General features: G+C 42.1%; 1 protein-coding gene across 2 annotated transcripts in view; it reads right to left on the bottom strand.

Annotated features, from left to right (window-relative positions):
- Positions 1 to 23,976, bottom strand: part of unc5da (unc-5 netrin receptor Da) — a 260,842-nt gene that overhangs the window by 93,585 nt on the left and 143,281 nt on the right. For both annotated transcript variants that reach the window (XM_069673462.1, XM_069673461.1), the window contains exon 2: positions 17,179 to 17,385. In XM_069673462.1, coding sequence (XP_069529563.1) covers positions 17,179 to 17,385 — 207 coding nt within the window. The remainder of the gene's footprint in view (positions 1 to 17,178; positions 17,386 to 23,976) is intronic.

Here is a 23,976-nt window from a genome sequence, read left to right as displayed (position 1 = left end):
AACACTTGGACATCAATCAGCATGATAAGAACTAACTATAATGACAGAAACCATGTTTGAGAATAATGTATTTTGATTTTATAGTTTGACTCATGTCCCATCTGTTAACATGGAGGAGGTGGGCTTTAGGAGCTATACTGCAGCCAGTCAGCAGGGGGCGATAGAGAGGGTTTGGCTCTCGTATACTATTAATGATAGTAATATAATAAGGCATTTTGCAATTGACATCTCCTGGTGCGTCATTAATATAACACAGACCTGCCAACACACAGTTGGGCGGGACTCTCCCACATTTTAACCCACTCTCCCGCTTTACTCCCGATTTGTAATTTCTCCCGACAATCTCCCTCTTTCACGTTGATACCAATCAAACGAGTGTTCCTCAACCTCTATGTGGGATATGTGTCATAAGACCTGGCAACCCAACTGGAGGCAGCGGCAAGCATGCACAAACCGCTATACCTGGCGTACCTATGGATCACTCCTCACTGCGGCGGCTCGCTACCTCTCTTAGCTTGCTGCTGAAAATGTCTGAAAGGGGCCCAAAGAAGAAAATATACACCTTTAAATTTAACCCCACTGGGTGTGAGAAATTCCCCTTTACTGCTGCTAGCCGCATTGATACATACCATGCATTTTGTAAGGGGGGTAGAACAGACTTTAGCATGAAACACAGTGGGAAGTATGATGTTAGCAAGCATGCTAAGGGTCCGATCAGACACAACGCGTTTTAGCAGCTGGGGGCGGCTTTTTCCTCATTCTTTTCAATGAGAGGGATGCTTTTTGCGTTTCGCGTTTTTCCGCTCTGTGCGCCTCGTGTTTTTGAGGAAACACTCCGAGCGCCTCGAGTTAAAAAAACTTCAACTCAAAGCAGAAAAGCGCCCGACGTCATGGCCGTTTTTTTCTCATTGTCCAATTGGATGAAAGGAGAGGCGGACCTTCTGTCAGTTTACAATATAAGGGTTAGGTTAATGACAGCTAAGGATTCGGTGGTTGCCTTAACAACAGTAGAAACAAAAGGTGCAGCGAGCTGCTCTCTCTTTAACCGTAGGCTTTAACAAAAAAGGCAGTGCGGTGCACCTCACTGTTTACAAGCTAAACACTGAGGCACGGAGGAGATCCTGCAGCATCGGCATGTTTATTGTGCACATCTGTTTATTTCATTGATTAATCTGTGGTTTAGGGTTATATGTCGACAGGGTTGCTGGGTGTAGGCCAATTTTCTGATACTGGAAAATCTCCCTCTTTCACATCCTAATGTTGGCAGGTATGGTAATATATGGGTTGCTGAGAGTTTTTAATACACACAAGCCTGCCCATTCCTTCATACCAGAGACTGACTTTAATCAAAAAGGCCTACGAAGATGTTTTTTCCCTCCAACAGATTAAAAGCACAACTCTTTGGACACGTTTTGAGACACTTGAATCTGGTCTCAAGAAGTTGTTTTCTTCTGTTGTTTTGGACTCCTCTCTCCTTGGACTTGGCCGGTATAGTTGTCAATATCCGCATTATGTCTTGGCTGAATCCAGTTGTACAGGAATCCGAGCCAAAAACAGAAAGTGGAAAGCACTTTTCTGTCATTCATTAGCATCCCTCGCTGTTTTCTGGGTTGCACCTATTTCAGGGATCGATATCTGTTTAAAAATCCTCCCTTTGCTAGCCCACCAGCAGCCTGAATTTCCTGGCAGTGCAAACACAACCACCAGCAGCATCTGACAGTTTGTTTTTCAGTTTCGTATTTTCATACCGAACGTGTTTGCCACAAAGCTGCGAGCAGAAGCACAAACAGAGAGTCGCTCCATTCAAATGAGGAAGCACAAAGAGAAGTGTTTGGTGAAAAGCTGGATCTTAGATGTGGCGAGAATAGACATCCCAAAAAAAAAACTGGGTTTGTTTTTGGTACGAGCCCGCTCAGCTGATACATTTATCACTCTGACATAAGCACTGAACATCTCAGAGGTAATGTGCAACAATTCCTCGAGTCATTCTAATAACGTAAATAAACAGTTTTTAATTGCACACTCGGAGGAAAGTCGATGTGGTTTCATGACAAAACTCTGCAGGAGGTTGAGAATTAATTGGTAGTTCCTACTCGTACCTGTCATCTACCGGTGTTTTATTCTGAAAATATGAATGCTTTCTTCCTCCGTTTCTGTAATTAAATCTCACAAACATCTGAGAGCTGCATGGCATAAAAATAAAAAATCCGGCCCCTTTAATTTTAAAAGCAGCACACATTGATCCACTCTGTTTGCATTGATTCAATCTCGTGCACCAACTTCCTGCACACCACCCCGCCTGCTGTGCGCCTCAAACCGCTCGGATGGTATTTTGCTTCTTTATTTGACACGTTTAGATGCTTTGATCACACGCAGTTCACAGTGACGAGAACTGAGACAATTAAAGGTTCACTGTGTTCTCATTATCACGTCTCCTCGCTCACTCTGTCTGTCTCCTCTCTCTGAAAAAACACTGGATTACCAGCAGGCAATATTCCCGTGCGTCATGGCCTCCTTTTTTTTTTTCCCCGTCTGCCAAAAGTGGCATCTCATTTTAATTCTTGAAATGCATTTTTTCTTCTCTGTGATGGGAGTGATGCAGCAGAATTATAAATGCATTTCCCACTGATCCAATCATGTAAATGGCTTAAACAAACGATTACATATTGTAGAAATGATATTAAAGCCAACAGCAGTGTGTGTAAGTACATTAAGATCAGTGTGAAATATTACTGGGTAGTATCACAGGCAGCATAACTCTACATCTGCCCTTTCAATATCTGCACCATCTGGCTTAGGCAGCAGATTTTGTTGAGCCGTATTATTATATTCACGAGTACAAACTCTGCATCATCCTAACGTTATTTTCCTACTTGGAGAAACTCTCCTCGCCTTTTAGTGAGCTATTTTCAAAATGCCAGTCTGATTGCCACAGCTGCTGAAGAGCTATGAGACCTGTAATGAGAGCGGCTGAGAGGTTTAATGCCTCTGTCTCTCCGTCTACTTCAGCTCTCATCACCACGTTGCAAAGTTTTATTAACTCATCCAGAGCGTCTTCTTGATACTCAATGGAGTCTCTGCTTTTTTATTATAACAATGTCCACATAATCTGTGTGTTTAAAGTGAAACTTTGACATTTTATTACATTTGTTTATTTGCTTTTTGCAGGGAGTGAGAGAAGAAGATTAATAGCACTCCTCGTCTGTAAGCTAGAAGCTACCGCTAGCTTAGAGTAGCGCAAAGACTGGAAACGATTAAGTAGCTAGCTTGACTTTGGTCGAAGGTAACAAAATCCAGAACGTGGGCCAGACCTTATTTTAGGACTTAAAGCCAGGGGGACATTTTTACCCTAATTTGGACCCTTTACAATATATTAGTCTTATGCTAATGTTATTGAAAGGTTAAGCTAGCTAGCTAAAGTTTTTTTGGCCAGAAATTTGGTCGTTACCCAGCTGCCCCTTTTATTTTTTTCTTCTTCTCTACCCATACTTTTGGCGATGCATTTCAACTTTGCTAGTAACTTTGCTCTGTAGGTGTGATCTGCACATTTTGCTAGCCAAAGTGTTTTTTCCCCCCAATAAAATACCAACTAATCCCATCCCACTGTGCTGTGACAAGCTAGTTCTCGTTAGCTTAAAGTTGTCTTTAGGACATTCGGCTGGTTAACCTAGGAGTACAGGAGACAGCTGTTGGTATTCTTGGTAAAGATAACGTTGTCTGATTTTTTAAACCTTAACCGTAATCTATTCCTAAACTTAACCAAGTAGTGTTGGTGCCTAAACCTAGCAAGAGCCGGGACGGGGGGTAGGAAATCAAAAATGATTAGTAAGCATGGGATGCTAACCCGCTAGCTAGCTCATAGGTCCTGCACTCCAGACAGTAACTGGCAGGATATATCGTCACAATGGCCGGCAAATTAGTAAATTAAACTCTTCAATACCTAATAAAAACACCCACCAATTTGTGTCATTATTGAGATTATTAAGATCAATGCAAGACATGTGTATCTATTTTTCTATCTATTTCATGGGACTATGAGTCAACACCTGATTTCATATGGGAATGAAACAGTGGTCACCAGGAGGAGGTCCTATATTTGACCTGTTGGCTTTTCTGGCCAATCACAGCACAGTAGGGCGGGACTATAGGCGGCACTCCACTACAATAACACTCCACTATTTTGACAATATTAGCAGGTGTTTTTGTGTCAGATGTTAACTCAACTTTATTTATCATGTAAATACACATCAATGGTCGTGTCATTAGTCCAAGTTAGATGCTGTACTTGATCAAACTTAAGCGTCACCTAACGACCTTTGCAGGGCCCCCTCCATTGCACTTGTCCGGGGTCATTGACCCCCCGATGACAGCAGGCAGCTGGCACCTCTAAAGCTCGCTCAGTAACACTTTAAATCTTGTTTCTTTAACCTGCTTAAAAAACAAAGTGTCAAAACTGATTCGTACCAGTAACTTCCTCCTCCCGGCCGAGAAACATTCTGCTAAATTAGCCGGCCGCTGACTGTGCTGCAGCTTCACACTCAGCGATGAGACTGTTGGTGATCTTCCCAACTTTTGGCCAGACAGCAAATAACTGAATTTCCCAAAATATCAAACTTTTTCTTTCAACACTTGGGCAAAAACATTCTGCTTCCTCCGCTGCTCATAACTGATTCATGCATCCCTCAAAAATTCAATATTTCGCCTTCACTGGACATGCTGCTCACTACTCATCAGCCCACTGCAGTTAACATTTATATTGTAGAGTCTGTTATGGAAACATGTTTCGTATTACTTTACACTGATATGAGAACAACTACAACAGACAACGCTTCGACTAAACTCACACTGACAGGAGCTACGAGGTGAGAAGTCCAACATTTAGGTTCTTTTTTATCTCACAAAACATCTCTTTATAGATAAATGCAATATCTATCAAGCTGACAACACACATTAAGGTTAAGGCTCAACGTTATCATTTATATTAAGTGGATAATGATAATAGATTTGTATTCCTTGGATATTCTACCACCTACATTATATACTGCAGTGATATATGACAGCAACTTCGGTTTAACTCATCAGAAACCAATAACCTTTACTGTCATTGAACTTTTGGCCTTTGTAGAAAGTGTTAATTGAATAGATGACAGTGAAATAATCCAATTAGCTCTGTTTTCTATAAGCGGACAGCTTTATTATACACTAATATCCTTCATGGTGAGCTTTCTTTTCATTCCAGAAGGACACATTTAAACCACAAATCGAGAAAAGACAATTATTCTAACATCTAACGCTGCTGTAATTATTGCCGTTTTGAAGACGTTACATACACAGTGTTCCACATTAATGTGGTTTGTGTAAAAAAGCCAACAGCACAAGGCTGTATTTGTATTACAAAACCATATATTTATTAAACAAGGGCCCTATGTTTCAATATTTTAGGGTCTAAATGAATGAAAGGTTCAAAACCTTTTGGGATCGCTCCAGTAGACTGCTTCATCCGGCAGCCATGACATGGGACATAAGCAGGATCAAAGTACTTCCACTAAAGTGCTTGTTTTTGCCGCTGACAGGCTCAGGCTGTTACTCTAAGTGTTCAACAACATCAGGAAGGGATCTCTGCAGAGATGGACCTTTTTGATGAAGAGTTACATGCTTTTTTAAAACCAGAAACAGCAGTTACATCACCCCGCTTCAAAGCCACCAGACTCCATTGAAAATAACAGCAATTTTACCTTGCAGCAAGTAGCAGTATCTTGTTTCCAGCTGCCTCAATCGGTAACTTTTTTGTGTTACGAAAATATTGTGTTTGATCGAAACTAAACATTTAAAACACCAAAGTCACACAATTACACAAACAAAACATCCAATCGAGGCAGCAGTAAATCAGCAACGTTTTGTCTTCTGCAGGGTAAAATTACTGCTTTTGTCAATGGAGTCTGGTGGCTGTAAAGAGCATGATTGTAAGCTGTTTGTGATTTTAAAAAGCCTCTTACTCTTCAAGAAGAGGTCTGTTTCTGTTGGGATCCTTTTTGAAATGTTGTCAGAAACTCAGCTTTCAAATAACAAACCTGTCAGTGGTTAAAAAAAAAAAAGGAGAAAAAAAGGCCTTTTTTAGGCATTTGCTTGCAGGGATTCAAAAACTTCAGGTATCTTTTAGTCATTTTAAATATATGTGCAAATTCCATATTTTTAGAAAGAACTGGCGGTTTTTTTTCTGTGCTAAATTTTTCACAGTCACAACACAAGCACAGCTCACACTTGCTCATTGTCATGGAAGGTTGAGCAGTCAGGATTAGCCCGCCGAGGAGATGAGTTGCAGGTATAAAATATTTACCTGTGACACGGTGTTAAAAATAAATGTTTAGTCTGCAGCACATCTCACAGATTGAGAAACACAACATCCTTCATGAATAGAAAGGTTTACTTCTGCTTATGGCACCAGCTGTTGAAGCTATTCGCAGACGCTGTAATGGATATTTTCTTGTCTCCCGCTCCGTCTGCTCGAAGCCACATATGAGCAAGGGCTGAATGTGAGAAAAACAACACAACACAAAGAGAAAATATATCTGCCTGTCTGAGTCGGCCGCCTCTGGACAGACACGGTCTCTGTCCTCTGCCTCAAAGCTGCTGGTCAAACAATGTTAGGGCATGTGTTGTTGAGTCTGTCTGCATTTAATTCACAGCTTACTGCTTTAATAGCTACAGCCCCCTGCTCGCTGCTGAACCCAGGGGCCATTCTACCACCTGAGTCACACTATAATAGCTTGTACTGAGATACAGCTGTTCAGCCGCCTCCTACAGATGAAGCTGGATGAGCCAGAAGTGTCTCGACCGAGGCGAGATTGTTCATTTTATCAACGCGTAGCATGTTTGTCCATGTCTGGCAGCGTATAAAGCCCAACACTGTTTGGAAAACACTCACTAAAACCCTGCTCAGGTTCAAAATAAATCCTTTGTCGAATATTCCACCCCTGTTTTTACTAAAGCATGTCTAAGCAGCAGAACCACAATCATCATGCAGGGCACCTTTTTCCGAGGTTTCAAGCACACATTATTATAATACAAGTTGATGCATTTAAGCTGAGATATTTTTGTCTGTGTTCAAGCGCTAAGAGGAAAGAGAGACACAGGCAAGCAGCTATTTCCTCCGTAAAAGTTACTGTCATGTACAATCAATACATAAACAACACTAAGGGGCTTTAGTCTGTGAGGCTGTATTTGTATAGCAGTGCGTTGAGCTGAATGCTAACAACAGCATGCTATGACAGCGCTAAGATTCTGAGGAGAGGGAGTCATGGTTACTAGAGCTTGACAGATATAGTAGTTGACCGATATTATTGGCCGATATCTATGCTTTCTGATACATGCCAACATGTTTTAATTCAATCTGTGCTGCCCTTCAGGCATTTAATTAAACTTTCTTAATTGTAATATTGTAATCAACATTTGTTAGTAAGTTATTATTTCTAGTTGAAAACAATAACTGTATAACTTTTTATAAATGTTTGAATATTTCATCGATCACATAACGAGATGATGTCACTTCCGGTTTGATCACTTCCTGTTACAACTGTATAGTCATAATGTGTTTTTTTTCTTGTATTATTATTATTATTATTACTATACGTTGTGTGTGTCTGTGTTTGCGGTTGTGAGTGAGCGTATGTAAATAGCTGTGCGCAGGTCCCCGGAGCTGATTGGCTGGCACCTCATCAGTGTCCGCAGGTGGTTGCCGAAGACGGCATAGATAAGAAGCCAACGTGACGTCATCGCAGCGGCTTTGGGGAACCCCGTCTCCCTCTCTGTCCAACCGGCCATGTTGTCATTTGTTTCATGATATTCAGTTTCATTTAGTATAACAATATGTAGGCGTGAATCTTATTTATTTAAGGTAGTTTTCTCCTGTTTAGTTAGGGAGGTAAGTGATTCTGTTCTCTCTGAGTTGATAGGTTAGATCATTTACCTTCTGAGTTAGACTTGTTTGTTATTTTGATTCACCCTGGAGTTCAGTTTAATACATTTTGTCATTGTTAAACGTTTTGTTATGAAAATAAATCTGTCTTGAACGGTAATTATTGTGTCTGTGGCTGCTTGGGATTTGAGTTAAAAGACGAGCTGCCGCGACCTGAACAAGCCGCAGGCAAGACAGAGAGGCTTGGCAAACACCAGTGTAAAGTGAGTTGCAGTAGTCAAGACGGGTGGCGATAAAAGCGGGCGTAACTTTTTCGAAATCAAAAACAAAACTTGGATAAAAGCCGCAGCTGAATAAAGCTTGATTTGACAACTGCATCTAGTTTACCCCTCTTAAAATTGGTACTGGTATCAGTCTCCTGGCTTATTTATTGATTTATTTTTGGGGGCTTTTATGCCTTTATCAGAGAGAGGACAGTGGATAGTGTCGGAGACAGGGGAAGAGAGAGTGGAGATGACACGCGGCAAAGGGCCGAGGGTTGGAGTCGAAGCAGGGGCCGCCGCATCGAGGACTGTTGCCTCTGTATGTGGGACGTGCCAGATAAACCGGCGATCCATCAGTCTGGCTTTAATGTTTACTCTGTTTCTATCTCGGCCTGCATGTTAGCCTGCAGTGTTTGCTAATTAGCACAAAGTACAGCTGAGGCTGATGGCTTTGTCACAGAGTTATTAGACAAATTTGTTGTCATGATGGAGCTGGACAGAAGGTGATCGCCACAGTTTGCAATAAATTGTGACAAAACAGACCATAGTTAACGAGACATTTGACTCATTTTTACAACGTATAAAGTTTAATAAGAGATAACAATGTGCCAAAAAGTAGTCCAACAAATGTTGAAGTCAAAGGATCACATTGGATTATCTAGAAAAATGTACAGATTTTACTGCTTCCTTAGTTTATTATCTTTTCATTCTATTTTGTGTCTCTTATATTTAATATTTACCCTCTAGAGCCATAACTAGAGTGACAATAAACATCTTGAATGTTGAAAACGTTGACCTGCTTGAAGCGGTGGCGATATGAACTAAAATTGATATCACTGTATTTTGGGGGGTTTTCCGGTAACGGTATTCTATCGCAGTATTACAAAATGAAAATGGTACTCTACCCAAAACATGATTCAGCTCCACAGAGCTCCACAGAGGAGATGCTGACATATTCCTCCCCTGGTGGGGCATCAGAGGAATCATGGAGGGGCTTCAGTGATCGCTTGGAGGTGGGGTTGGTACACTGAAAATATAATATAGTAGGGATTTTCTCATATTTCTAAAGAAAAATACATTTTAAAATCCCTTTTAATTTTTTTTACTGTATTTACTTACTTGCTATTTTGTCTTTGTGCTGCTGCAACACCAGAATTTCCCCCCTGGGGATTAGTGCTGTCAACATTGGCCAAAAATTACATTTGATTATTACTTCAAAAAAACCCACTTATGTTCAAACTATTCGAATATCTATTTTTGCACAATATGTCTACAAGAGGACATACCAACACAACGAGAGACAAACTTACTTGCAAAGATATATTGATTTAAACAGAAACGTGCCTTTAAAAGATCCTACACCTTCAAAATAAACAAATTAGGTTTCGGTAAAACGGACATTCAGCGTTCCAAGCGAGCTGTGCTGTGACAGGTCAACATACTTACACCTGTCTGTTCTGCTGGGGGTGAGAATCTCTCTGTCTGCCCGGGCCGGGATTTAAATTCTTCGACATCATTACCGCACGCCACGCGGTTGTTGTTTTAGCTCGTTCCAGCGAGACTGAAGCTAATTATTAATGTATCATAGTGACGTTGTGATGCATTCAAGGATGCTCCGTAACCAAGAGTGCGCGTGAGGACATATGAGAACTTGCAAGCTCGCAAACTCGCGGTAGTGCTGATTTTTTTGTCACAACGAATATTAATTTTAATATCCGTTTTTTATTACAATTCGGTTATATATTTGAATTAAGAATATTTGTTGACAGCCCTAATGGGGATCAATTAAATAAGATCTCATCTTATCTGATCGTGGTATGACAGTATTGCAAAATCCATGTGGTGGCACAACGTGTGACACCGGTGACGATATTGACACCGGTGTACCGCCCACCCCTTCCTGCTTGTGGCACTAGATTCAAAGTTGGAAGGTTGGTAAAAACATCATTACCTGTGATGCCTTTATACAGACTGTATTTACAGGGGTTAAATACTTGTAATTCAGTTCTATGCTGGTGTTTCTGAAATGCTACCAACATCTGTATTACCTGCTTAACCCAGCATAAAGCAGCACTGTAGCTGTAATAAAATGGATTTTAGTGTCGTGTTCGTCCAACATGCAAACAGAAAACATATCCAGCTCTCATTGTTGCACGTTAGTGAAACTTCTACACAATTTAACCAAGAAGAATGTGAGAGTTTATTCTTGTTTCAAAAGGCCATAAAAGGACGGCCAATATTGCTCCCAGCTATTATAATTTCCATTTCAGTTTCAAAACCCATCACAGTTTACCTGAACGCAACAAATAAATGTGAAATAAAGAAACGCCTGAAAGCAAAAACAGTCAGCGTTAAAGAGGAATCATTTTACTCTGCTGCTCATTTAACGTCAGATTGAAAGGAGGGAAGTGGAATCTTTTATTTGCTCCTTTAAAATGATGCCACCATGCTTGAAAGGACCTCTTCACTGTGCACAAATGTTGAATTAAGCAATGCTAATGTTACCAATGGAAGCTTTTTCACTGCTTTCAGAGGGAGGCTGGTGGAGTGTGCAGTCACATCCAAGTGTGGGCTGTAAAAGATGGCCAGGTCTAGTGTTCTTAATAATCATCTGATACTGGCATTCATTTAGGGACATTTTGTTTTTCTCTCTCCTCCTTTGGACGCATCATCAAATAAAGTCCTTGTAACACTTTCTAGATATTTTCATGCCGTGCCAGAGGGCCACTACTACATGGATTTTTTTTGTGTATTTTATCTTCTTGTGAACTGAAGCAGTAAACTGTTGCATCCACTTACAATTTGCTCCATCGTGTGCGTGATTACAAAGCTCTACACTCTGATGATTAGTGATGAAATGTCTTCTTAATGAATATTGAACACAGTCGAGAAGTTTTGAACCAACAGAGCCAAGCCATGATTAAAACGTTCCTTATAAACTATGGACTAAACGCTCCAATCTGCACAGTGTTTTATTAGCTTTTTCAAGGGAGAGGCTTTTGCTTTGTGCAACACACACCTGCTTTATCTCTCTGATGTAATACATTCAAAGAGGTTGATAAAGTTTAAAGGGGGCGGGGGAATTGTGCTAATTCCAAGCTTCATATTTCACTCTGTGATACCTGTCGAGTAGCTTAGCATAAGTTACAGTTAAAAAATAACTCATCATTTTTCTCACACTGGTGCTCTGTGCAGGCCCTCATACAGCCTCCACCTGAAACCACTCAGTCGGCTCTGTCCCTTTAAGAAGCCCCGTCCCTACAAGCCCGCTTTCTTCTGATTGGCCAGCCCTCCGAAGCCTGCTGAGGCTGCAGCGTGTAGAAAAAACTGTGTGAAAGCTGGCGTTCACAGCAGCCTGCAGACTGAGCTGAGAAGCCTGGGGATTACTCCAACACACTTTTACCTGCAGATTTGAAACTTCACCCACGTTTACTCTGGACATCCAACATTGTAACATTATATATATGTCTTAAAATGCGACACAGCAGTCCGTGGCGACTTTCGCAGAAAAAATCCCAAGCGGCGCCCAGTTAGTGGCGTGTTTTCCATCAGCCAGCAGTGGTTGGTCTGCCAGAGAGGGTAGGCGGAGCTAAGCGGCTGCTTTTCCGCTCTCTGCAAGTGTTGCGAGTAAACAGTAATCTACTATGGCTGAACAAACAAAGAAAAGATGGATGACTACAGATACAACTTCAAAAATAAGTGAAAATCCAAAGAAAAAGGAACAAACTCGACGCTCGGATGAAGCAAACAGTCTGAAAAGGAAAGCGAGGAAAATCAGGAGTTAGAACCATGACAAACGGAGCCAGCCGTAGACGTCTGGTTAAATTGGGAAGTGTCCTCCTATAATTACTGATATCAGTATGCAGCTTGTTGTCTTGTGAGTCAAATGAGGGTTTTGCAAAACTGGTACCGCTATCAAAGAAACACAGTAAACTGCAAGGATGTGGTTGTAATAGAAGGGACTGGGTTAAGATATTCTTAAAGGGAAATTTCACCTAATTTCATGCTGATCTCTTTCTATGCTAATTAGATATATAGTGTGAAAAACGCTTCCTCTGTGTCTCTGGAGCACAGCCTGACAAATCGGGAAAAAATCTGTTGTCTTTCCTGTCACCAACACCGTTATTTGATGTAGTTGGCAGCCAAGAGGATCTGCTAAAGTCTAAACTATCAATGAAACAACACTACAATCAGCGGAAATGGCATCCCAAAGTAGGAGTGCAGAGGAGGATACGTTTTAAATTACTTTGGCTGACAGGATATTTATTAGTGTTTGGCCGGGGAAATGCTGCAGAGCGAGGCTGAGGCGGCTACAACTTGTGTGCAATGCATTCTGGTCCATGAAGGCACACTACGGGCACGGCTCAGCAGGGTGTGGAAGTCATCTTTGCTGGTCAATGTAACATGCACTGGGAAATACAACGCTTCAATCGACACAGAGAAAAGTTAGGTGAAAATTCCCTTTAAAGCTGTAGTAGGTAACATTATTAAAACTAACTTTTTGTCATATTTGCTGTCACTTTCAACATGCAGCTGTACATGAGCGAGATAATAAAAATCATGTTCCTCTGGCTCCTCCTACTACTCCCAATGGCGTTTGTAAGAATCCAACGCTCCCGAAACACAACAACCAATCAGAGTCGAGCAGTCTCTCAGGCTGCTGTCAATCACACGCTGCGTAGCGCCACTCCTCCGCGCATGCTCACACGGTCAAGCTCAATTTCTTCAGTGTGCGCAGCGTCGGTCGGTTTGTGTCCACAAAGGCTGAAAAACAACCACAGGAAATAAAAAAACTGCCCATTCCTGCACTGCCAACTACGGCTTACACTACAAAGACCGTTACACCGAAGAAGAGAAACGAGGAAAAGCTAACTAAAAAGAAAGAGTTGGACAGAGAGTAAACATTGGAGCGGCATTTCTGAGGTGGAGAGAGCTACGGGACAGGTAATTACCCCAGCTTCATTTCTGCTGTCTTTGTTTCACATTGCTGACATGTCTGCGGTTACTGTGACGTTGTGCTACGTTGGTGTTGCAGTGGAGCTAACGTTAGCTTGTTCTTAATGCGGCTGCTGTTCAGCGTTGTTTCATGGCGGCGTGGCTGAAAATATCTTAGTGAAGTGCCCAGGCAGGGTTATCGTTTCTTACTTTCTCCTGATAGTTCTGTGTGCCTGTGCTCTCAGGGCTAAATGTTCACAACATCAGTGAGATACTGTTTTTTCTCTGTTAGCAAACTAAGTGCTGCTGGTTTTGCTAAACAGAATTAGCTGTAGATTACCGTTGACAGCAAAAACACAGATTTCCGCTGGTTTGATGTGTATCTGCTTTCATTAGTGTTGGTGGTGTAACACAACGGCTGCGGTTGTGTACATAGTGTACATCTGGCTCCTTCAGTTGCCGTGGTTACTAGCTTGCGCGCTGCATAATAGCTTCTTCTGCAGGAAGGGCTTTAGTGGCAGGACTGAGCGCCGTGGAGAGAGAGAGGGGGAGGGACCTGGAGGTTGCAATCTTTTAAATTTTGAAGCAAAGTCCGCTCTCTTCTCCATCTTACCTACTGCAGCTTTACGTTTAAACCTGCACACACGACACCATGGCCACTAGGGGGGGGCAGAAACAAACCGTGCACACATCGCTTGTAAACAGTATAAAGCACCTTTGCAATTTGTTGCTTATTTACACATCCAGCAGCATTAGCATCCAATTAGCGCCGTGTTTTTTGTCCTCGTATTAACGTAATTCCAATGTGATTTGTCTTTTGTGTTTGGTCTCCTCCACCTTTGGAGAAATAGCTGGCTCATTAGCTGTTAATTGGTCCATTCTATTACCAGCTATTCACTTACGTCCTTTGTCTGTAGTTGAGTGTTTGGAAGGAAGCGATGCTGCGAAAAAATATAAAGTTGCTGCTGCTTTAAGCAACTGCTCCTCGTCGTAGTTAAGAGAAACATGTCGATGGGATAACGCAGACAGTTAAGCTATAGAAACTATACATTATTTCTTCCCATAGGGGGAAGATGAAGTTAAAAGTTTTGCAGACAGTTTGTTCCAGCCTCTTCACAAACAGCACGACTGCTTCCTGCCTTCATTAAATTTAAACTTTGCAAGAGTTGCCTGTAACTCTGTCACCTCGCCTTTGAGCGCTGGTGCTATAGCAACAGACTGAAGTGTTGATGGAGAGGAAAGAGCTCTCAGAATAACATACTCCACATTTAGTTGGAACTTTTACAGTGCAGCAATTCAGCTTGACGACGCTGACAATCATGTATTTGGTGGATAATGCGTCTATTTGCAGAATCCATCTTGTCTGTTATAAAATCTGTTACTGTGGTGATTGAGCATTTTCAGCAAAGGTCAAGGTTACAAAAAGATAATAAAAACTCTAATTCCAGACTTTTTTTGGTGACATTTGCCTGCAGCTCGTGCTTAGGTGGACACATGCTGACACAGACCAGACGAGGACAGATCTTTCTTCTTTATGAGATACTAGCACAGCTGGATTTTTAAGATACCCCCTTTCTCAGCTTTTATCCTCTCTCTCTCTCTCAGTCCTCTGCCTTCTATATTTCTCCTTCCTCGCGTCTGTCCCAGAGGAAACCGATATGAATGGTGATAAGGAGCCAGATGGGAGCAGAGCTGTGAATCCAGACTCGAGGCAGTAAAAATTTAGAGGTCCGTTGTTAACTCTGGAGGGAGATATTGATTGGAGCTGTGTGTTAACTGAAGCATCAACACTGTCGCACTAATAGCAGCGCAGGCAGGCTCGTAAATACTCTGCCTTCATTGTAACCTCTTTCAGAGAGTTACAATCTGAATAGATGATGGTTATCAGGTGTCTGGTGCAGCTGCAGGACCTAATTATTAGTTTAGATAATACTTTTATTTGTTTTCTGCTCACAGTGGATAGATTGGACAATTAAAACAGGAATATTTTATAAAATAAGACTTGCACCTTAAGTATGCTTACTTACTTACTTTTCAAATTGATAACTGTCTGTTTAGGTACAAACCTGAATCCAAAATATTTCCAAATATCAGAAGTAACCCAACATCAACCACATCTTCCTCTCTCTTCTCTACTTTTTCAGCCAGCGTGCTTGCTAACCTGGCAGTATCTTGGCGGCTACAGCTTAGCAAGCCGCTTGACACTGATTAAGTTTTGCTGACAGTTAGCTGTTAGAGGCTAACGTGATGTGAATGCACGGTCAGTGTATCCAGGGCTTCATCGGATAGGTGAAACGTTTGTGTGTGGATGTTACTGCATGGTGCGTGTACAGAAAACAGCTGTTCTCGTTAAGGGCCTGTGTCCACTAACGGGCACCTAGGACCTCAATTTCAAGAGTGCTTCTCACCTGCTCTTACTGTTGCTAGGTTACAAAAGTTGTCTGGGCAGCACTTCCCGGTTCTCTCGGTAGTGACCATAAGGGCCAGATCGGACTTTTTTGTTGAAGCTTATGGTTACTGTTGTTAAGGCAACCACCGAATCATTAGCTGTCATTAACCTAACCGTTATACTGTAAACTGACAGAAGGCCCGCCTCTCCTTTCATCCGATTGGACAATGAGAAAAAACGCCCATGACGTGGGGCGCTTTTCTGCTTTAAGTTGAAGTTTTTTCAACTCGAGGCGCTTGGAGCGTTTCCTCAAAAACGCGAGGGGCTCTACAACGCAAAAGCAGAGCGCAAAAAGCCTCTCATTGAAAACAATGAAGCTGCCCCCAGCTGCTAAAGCGTGTTGTGTCTGATTGGACCCTAAGACTGTTTTAAAATCGCTCTGTATATTTAATATTTGCTTTTATTCACAGAAATTTTACAAAGAAAGGGATCATGTCCTGGCGTTAGCAGCAGCTCTACACCTGGAAATTGTACCCTCAAAAAAGCAAAAGGATCAGCGTCTCCTCCCCCGCTGTTGTTGACAAAGTTGGGAAGACCCGCCCCTTCTGGATCTTGATTGGTCAATGAGGGATAAGTGACACTGATGAGTGCGGTGCTGTTCCAAAAGCTGAACTACTTTCAACTGAGAGTGCAGCGCGAAAAACGCCGTTAGTGGACACAGGCCCTCGTTGCGATAAAGGCAATCTATGGTGATACGTTTATTGCGAATGCTCACATTACCATGACGATGAAATTGCGATAAATATAATTGCAACTCAAACATATTTCTCTCTAACTCATTTGTCTCAGTGTGGAACAGTTGAAAGCACTGAAGGCAGAGCTGTCTGCTGCTCCTTAAAGGTGTCAGCTCTGCACAGGAGTGTGCATTCAGTTGCATGACATACTTCTTGCCTTGGTGTCAAGAACGTCAAGTTTTGTCTGGCCAGCGCTGACTCACACAGTGGTTAACATTTTAGCTGTGCTGGCTACATTTCAGACAAAGGAATAGGGGCAATAGTCTGGAAGCAAATATTTTTCTCCTCACCAGAGCTTGAATCACAAAATCTAACTCCATACTTTTCAATACTGCAGAGGCCCTGAATATTTCATCTTTCTTTCTGCCAATTTGGAGTATAAATCCAAGTGAAGTCTTGAGATATGCAATACCCATAGTGAGATGATGCAATAAAAACATAGTAGGACTTTAGAAGAGGAAAAAAAAAGGGAAATTTTCTTTGTGGGTTTGAATGACTTCATTCTGGAGTTAAGACAACAACAACTGTATTTCAGCAAGTTGCATCAGTAAAAGACACTATTCAGAGTACAAAGTGGAAGCGTGAAATCGTCGTAGTAGGTGCCTTTCATGGTCGAACAGTTGTCATTTCAGTTTAGATCAATTGTGACACAGTGTGCAGTATGAAGAGGTGAGGCGAGTATATTTGCAGGGTTGAACATGGCTGCAGGCTTCGTCACAAAGCCCCATTTGCAAAGTTCCTTTTTAAGAGTCCTCGCTATCAGATATACGAACGCTGGCTTTGTAACGTAGAGTGACAGGAGGAGATGTTGGCAGCAGGAAATATAGAACGGCAGTATGTTTGTCTGTCTTTGTGTGCAGAAGGATGTATGAGTGTTCGCACCTGTCCCGAGGTCGGTGTGCTCCTGCGACATGTGCTGGCTCTGGTGGACCCACTCCCCGTTACACTTGAAGAAGATCTGCAGAGCGGGCCGAGCCTGACACCGGAGCTTGATGGGGTTGCTCTTGACGATGTAAGCGTCGACCGGCTCTTCCAGGAAGTGCGGCAGCGTCCCGGACTGGCCATGCTGCAGGGCTTCCCCTCGAGGACCTGAAGAAGAAAGCAGGGATTTAAAAAATGACACCAAAGAAGAAGAAAATTGACTAGTGCAAGTTCGAGCCATGTCACATTTCTCCCCTGCAGTTACGAAACTTCAACACATACGAAACGCCTCAAAACCAGCTCGCTCTCTGTCTTCCCCGAGCTCCCACAATCCCTCACTCCGCCGCCTCCCTTCTCCCTGCAACCATGCCCAACTAGTAGCCATAACTCCTCACAGCGACGGCTCCCTCAAACAAATCGTTCTGAGGCACAACGTGACAAATAACACAAGAAAAGAACACCAGCCCATCCTGACAGTCCATTCTCTGCCTCAGCATTAGATACAATATTTCACAGGGAGTCCGCTGTAGATCCTGCTGACTGCCACCGTGACGTACAGACAGTGCTGCAGGCTGTTTTGCAGAAAACTAAGCTCTGATTTATTTTGAAAAGCTGCAAAATATTTATAAGAAAAAGTACCATCCTTGTTTACCTTTGAATAATTAATGTCATCGCTGTTGTTTTTTGTTAACATCCTATTTTACATTTATTTTATGAAGGGTGAAGGGCTCCTCTGGGAAATATGAGACTTTGGGTTTAGGGTTATCTCAACAGCAATGTTACCTAAAGATATTTCATGTTTGTATTCTCTGTGTTTGGGTAATAAAATACGACCTCTCATACAGGAAACATCCTCGGGATAACTGGCTGAGCTGTGGGATGAAACCTGAAATATAAAGAAGTTTGTTTTGCAATGCAAAGTTACCATAGCAATAAATTTACAAGTATGTAAGTGTAAGAAGTTTTTTGTAGTTTTCTGATATGCCGGTGTTTTCAACTGTGTTTGGCCGATGAAAGAGAATGCACAGATCATTTTCCCACCTAACTGCAGAGACCATCAAGTCACTGCTGTTGTGGAATTTATATATATTTTATGTCTTCTCTTACTGTGATTGCACACATGCAGACATAAAATATGATGCTTAAAATCGCACACATTTGTCAGAAACTGGGTGAAGAAGTTCCTTTTCATGATGCCCCGTTTGAATTCTAATTTTATAGTCTACAGGTGCAACAGCCCGTTTGAAATACCGTATTGGTCCTGATATAAGACAACCCTGATTATAAGACGACCCTACCTTTTTAAGACTTTTTGAAGACCAAATTTCTTTTACCTTTTAAATAAAATCATGTTGTCAATATCTTTCACATTAAATTTGTAATCTCGAAGAAGTTTCGTTCTCTTTGGCGATACACGGTAATTGCGGGAGCACACATCAAAGATATCCTGACAGTGCTGCATGTGTAACGTCCACGGTTGGCTCCAGTTGTAACTCTTGATTTCCCTCGCTGATGGTCGCTTTCCTTTTCAGACTGTTTGCTTCATCTGAGCGTCGAGTTTGTTTCTTCTTCTTTGGATTTTCACATATTTTTGAAGTTGTATCTGTAGTCATCCATCCTATCTTTGTTTGTTCAGCCATAGTAGATTACTGTTTACTCACAACACCTGCAGAGAGCGGAAAAGCAGCCGCTTAGCTCCGCCTACCCTCTCTGGCAGACCAACCACTGCTGGCTGATGGAAAACGCGTCACTAACTGGGCGCCGCTTGTGATTTTTTCCGTGAAAGTCGCCACAGACACCCAGTCTGTAATACTGCAAATGCAAAGGCTTTCATCAGTGGGCCATCGGCTCAATCACCATTGTGCTACACACTTTTATTAAAATTATAATCGTCGAAATTGTCACATTAAAATTCTCTTGAAAGCAGCTGCTTTGAGGACCACGGTACGATTTTCTCTGTTAGCATCTGTTAGCTAAGATTGTTAGCATTTTTAAGACCATCTTTTTGGGCTCGCCATCTTCGGACATTACACTCTGTGACACCGTACTTCTTGGCTGCTTGATAGTTGTTTAATGACTGTTGCAATGATAACCATTATCCTACAATTAGCATCATAACTGCGCCTCAGTTGTTGGTTACTTCTGAGCCACTGGACGATCACCGCGTCTCTCCATCGTTCATCCCCATCCATATACATCCATGCATATATTGGCAATTAATAGTTTAGGCCCCGAATATAAGACAATCCCACTTTTTCAGATGTATATCAAGGTAAAAAAAACCCGTCTTATAATCCGATCAATACCACCGATCTAGCAGAGGGCGCTCTAAAAATTCAGTATCAGCTTACATGCCTTTTTGACCAACCAGACATTGTTTTAATTTCATTTTTAGCACTGATTTCATTCTCTCTTGTGCACATTCACTGGCGAAAATAGGCCTTATTAAATCTGATGTTACATTTTGAAATGTGCTTACCGCTACCTACTGTATTGGAGTGAGTAGTGAATGGCATTGGATCGTTTGAGGAGGGAACAGCTTGCATCTCGTGGGCTCAATCAAAGTGCCATTTCAGCGGCCTGTTACGTAGGAAGAAATACTTACTTTGAGTAATTGCGGATATCTAATTTTAAAGCCTTAATTGGCCGTTACCGAGGATGTGCTGATATAATCGAGCATCCATTCTTCACCAACCTCTGTGTAAACAGAATCCACAGGTTTCCTTTCTCCAGAAACAAAACAAGAAAGTATAACAGGATTAAATAAATAAGACAGAGAGAGACATCGTTGTGATGATCAGGCAGATCTACAGTCGTCTCATAAAGACCACTTTGATCTCTCTGATGTTGCCGTTCACTAAAGACACCGACACACCTGCAACACATAAACAGACATCACTCCTTCCCGTCTGAGGTGTGTTCCAGTCGACGCACGTTTTGCTGCTTCTGAGGCCTCGCAAGTGTAATTACACTCTGACTAATCCCCTAGTTTGCTGGAACCTCTTTCATGCAAGTGTGAAGGGTTTAGAGAGACGCGCCGTCCCACACCCGCCCCTCCTGATCCCACCTCCCCTCGCTGCACACCGCCTGTTTCTCCACAGTGATGGGTGTACCTCTGAAACCCCATCAGGATTAGAGAACCCACTCTCTCTGTCTCTCTCTCTCTAGCTAATCTAATCCTCCTACCTTTGCTGCCGGATGTCTCCTGATTGAGGGGAATAGATAAAAGACTCGGTGTGATTCCCCGGCTGTGAAAATCACAGCGCTCGCTCCGTCTTCCTCTCTCCCTTTCTCTTGTGCGACACATTCACATTCACATCCCTCGTTCCTGGAACTGAGGCTGAACAAAGAGACATGCTTTTAATTTCAAAATGACTAGCCCCAGGCAAGCTTTTCTTGTACAGAGCGCTCCAATTTGTTTTGCGCACGGAGCGTTGACACGGCGTGTTTGTGTTTGGATAGATGCAAAACATAGACGTGAGGACGCATCCAGAAGATGATGGATGGGAACATGAATACACAAACACACAGCTGTCAAACAAAGCCACAGGCCTGCAAGTAATAACTCATTTGTTAATTGATCAGGTATTATACTAATGCTTGCCAACATGACAGCTTAATGCCACTGCGACTAATACCTCAAATATACACAGCAGAAGTAAGATTTAAAGAAGAATTACAGACTTTATTTCAGAGTTAGTTTTCTGTTGACTTTTTCATTCCTTATTTAGCAGGTGGGGTAGTGTTGCAGCAGACAGATTAGGCGAGACGCAGGAAAAGACACTCTGGTGTGATTTAACCTCAGGCTGGTGGTGGGACATGTGACTCCAGGGGGGAAACACAAGCACTTTACCGTCTCGGAGAGCAGAAAAAGGTTGTCTCTGCTCCTGAAATTGCTGAATATAGATCACAAAGTGCAACACCGAGCAAGGACTATAGGATGCCCCTCAGGCACTGCACCTTGTAGTAAGTCCAGACATGGCAATGAGATAATAACTCACAGTGTTAGCATGTGAGAGGCGGCTCAAACAGAGTGGCTGCAGAACACGGCTGGGTGATACGGCAAAAATAAAAGGAGAGTGATAATTTCTCTGTATTCAACAGTTGGTCGTGAAATAAAATTCATTGATGCCGCCAGTTTTCAAAGTATCCAGGTAATGACCAAGGTCTGAAGAAACTACACCGTTCATTAGCTACACTTTAGAAAATATTCTATTAACATGTGCTTAAGTTAAATATCACATTTTTAAGGCTGTGTTCATGTAAAGATATTAACAACTGGTAAAACACTGAATAAAGCAGCTTTGCGTGTTTCTCTGACGCTTCAGCACACACATAGGATCTAATGAGGGGCTGCTAGCCAAACTGCTGCTAGCATTAGCCCAGCTTGTTTGAAGGAGCATAACCTGTATTAAGTTTAATAACTTCAGTGTCCATAGTTGACAAGGTTTTTTTTACCTGGAGCGTTTATTGATTAAATAAAGCTGTTTCAGGATTAAAGTCAACGTCTCTCTAACTTAGGATGTCATGGAGCTGCTAACCGAGCTGCTGCTAGCATTAGCCCAGCTTGTTTGAAGGAGCCTAGCCTGAATAACGTTTGATAACTTCAGTTTTCATAGCTGACAAGGTTTTTTACCTGTAGTTTTTACTGATTAAATAAAGCAGTTTGTGGTTTAAAGCCAATGTTTTTCTAATATAGGATGTCAGGAGGAGCTGCTAGCCAAGTTGCTGCTAACATTAGCTCAGCTTGCTTCTAGGAACATTGCTAGTTTTTGCAATAGGATTCCTCTTCTGTCTTTATTTTCAAAACAAAAGGACCTGTGTTTAAAAAACCAGTAAAAACACTGAATTAAGCAGTTTCAGGTTAGTATTCAACACCCCTATGATCTTCTGAGAACAAGGGATGGTAAGGGGGCTGCTAGCTGAGCTGCTACTAGCATTAGCCTCGCTTGTTTGAAGGAGCATAGCCTGTGTTAAGTTTAATAACTCCAGTGTTCATATTTGACAAGGTTTATTAACTAGAGTTTTTTTATATATAAATAAAACAGTTTCAGTAGGATGTCAGGAGAAGCTGCTAGCCAAGTTGCTGCTCTAGCTCAGCTTGCTTCTTGGAACTTGGCTAGTTTTTACGATAGGATTCCTCTTCTGTCTTTATGTCTCCTAATTTTCAAAACAAAAAGGACCTGTTCTTTAAAAAACAGTAAAAATACTGAATTAAGTAGTTTCAGGTTAGTATTCAACGCACCTATGCTCTTCTGAGAACAAGGGATGTCTGCGCAAGTTGCTGCTAATATTAGCTTAGCTTGTTTCTTGGAACTTAGCTAGTTCTACGGCAGGATTCCTCTTTTGTCTTTATTTCTAATCATTTTCGAAACATAAGGGCCGACAAATTAAAACCTGCTACTAGCATACATAGTATTGAAGACATATTAACATTTTTTGGCAACAGTTTCCTTCCATCTTTAAAGGATAAAGGGAGTAAACTTTTACCGTCATTTTGTGGCCCTTGGATCCACTTCTCTTTTACACAAGACGTCCACTTTCTTCACTGGCAGCTCAAACAATGCTATGCAGGGAGAAGTGGCCGTGTACTTCACTTAAAGCAAAATACTGGAGGTCAAATGGCTATCATCGCTATTTGTGCTCTGTTGTGGGCTGTTTGATCCATCCATAGAGGAAAAAATTATCAAAATAAACTTTATTAAATCCTCAGTCGAGCTTTTACCGCGCAGCCCTTCTGCAGACTATGACGGTGGTGCTGTGGGTTTTCTGTTTGCACTTCTAAAATTCTCCACACATTTGCATAATATCCGGCCGGTGCAGGGCTTTTATTAGTTCATCTGCATGTTTCCTTGACAGACCGAAGACCAATATCGCACCTCAATATGCTTCCCAGCTGTCACTCAGGAGACCGCTGTGCCCTGTGCTTCACAGTTTTCACAGTGATCTACAACCAGCGCTTCAGCCCGGCAATAACATATAAGAGGCGCAGATACATCGAGCCCAGTCTGAGAGGAAAACAAGATATCACTGCCAAAGGGCTGAGTGATGGCTCTATCAGACACCCTCTCTCTTCCTTTCTTCCTTTTTTATCTCCGTGCCTCTCACACACAAACACACTTTTGTCCTGGAAAACGCTGACACGATCTGCCAACACTGAATCAAGGTGAAATGTAACCTGTGAATGAACTCACAAACGTTTAAATTTCCTCAAGTACAGCAACCATCTCTGCACATGCAAAATTAAGAGCAACGAGTAAGTGCGGTCTCTTATGTCAGTTCAATGTATTCATAGCATTTAGTTGAAATTTAAAAGAAATGAGGGGGAAAGAGCCCCTAGCTGCTTGGACTAATTTGGTAAAGCCTCAGGGTGCCAGCCCAGGCTGTTTCACACACAGAAAGAAGACTTGCAGTGATTTGGAGAGACTGAAAGTAGCAGCCAGGCTTACGTTTGCCAAATTCCCTTTCAGCACGTGGTAACCTGGCAGACAAAGTGCTCTACTGTTTCCAGCTGATCCTGTGGGTACCTGACTTCTTGACAGAAAGGATCGCAGGGTCAACAGTAGGTACTCTAACAGCCTCTCTACACAAACACAGCGCCCCAACAGCTTCAAAATGTCCTCTTTGCTGTTTTTTGTTCAGTACAGAAGCAACCAGGGGAGTGCGCACACCAGCTCCCAAGTCATCAAATATGCAGATGACACTCTCCACCATCCTGCTCAGAGTCGAGATCATGGCCAAGTACTGTGAGAGTTCACC

This window comes from Semicossyphus pulcher, unplaced genomic scaffold (assembly GCF_022749685.1).
Source record: "Semicossyphus pulcher isolate SPU_LCO1_2020_fin unplaced genomic scaffold, fSemPul1.0.p SCAF_22, whole genome shotgun sequence".
Lineage (NCBI taxonomy): Eukaryota > Metazoa > Chordata > Actinopteri > Labriformes > Labridae > Semicossyphus > Semicossyphus pulcher.
The sequence above is the reverse complement of the archived record's forward strand: the minus strand, read 5'-3'. Positions and strand labels throughout refer to the sequence as shown.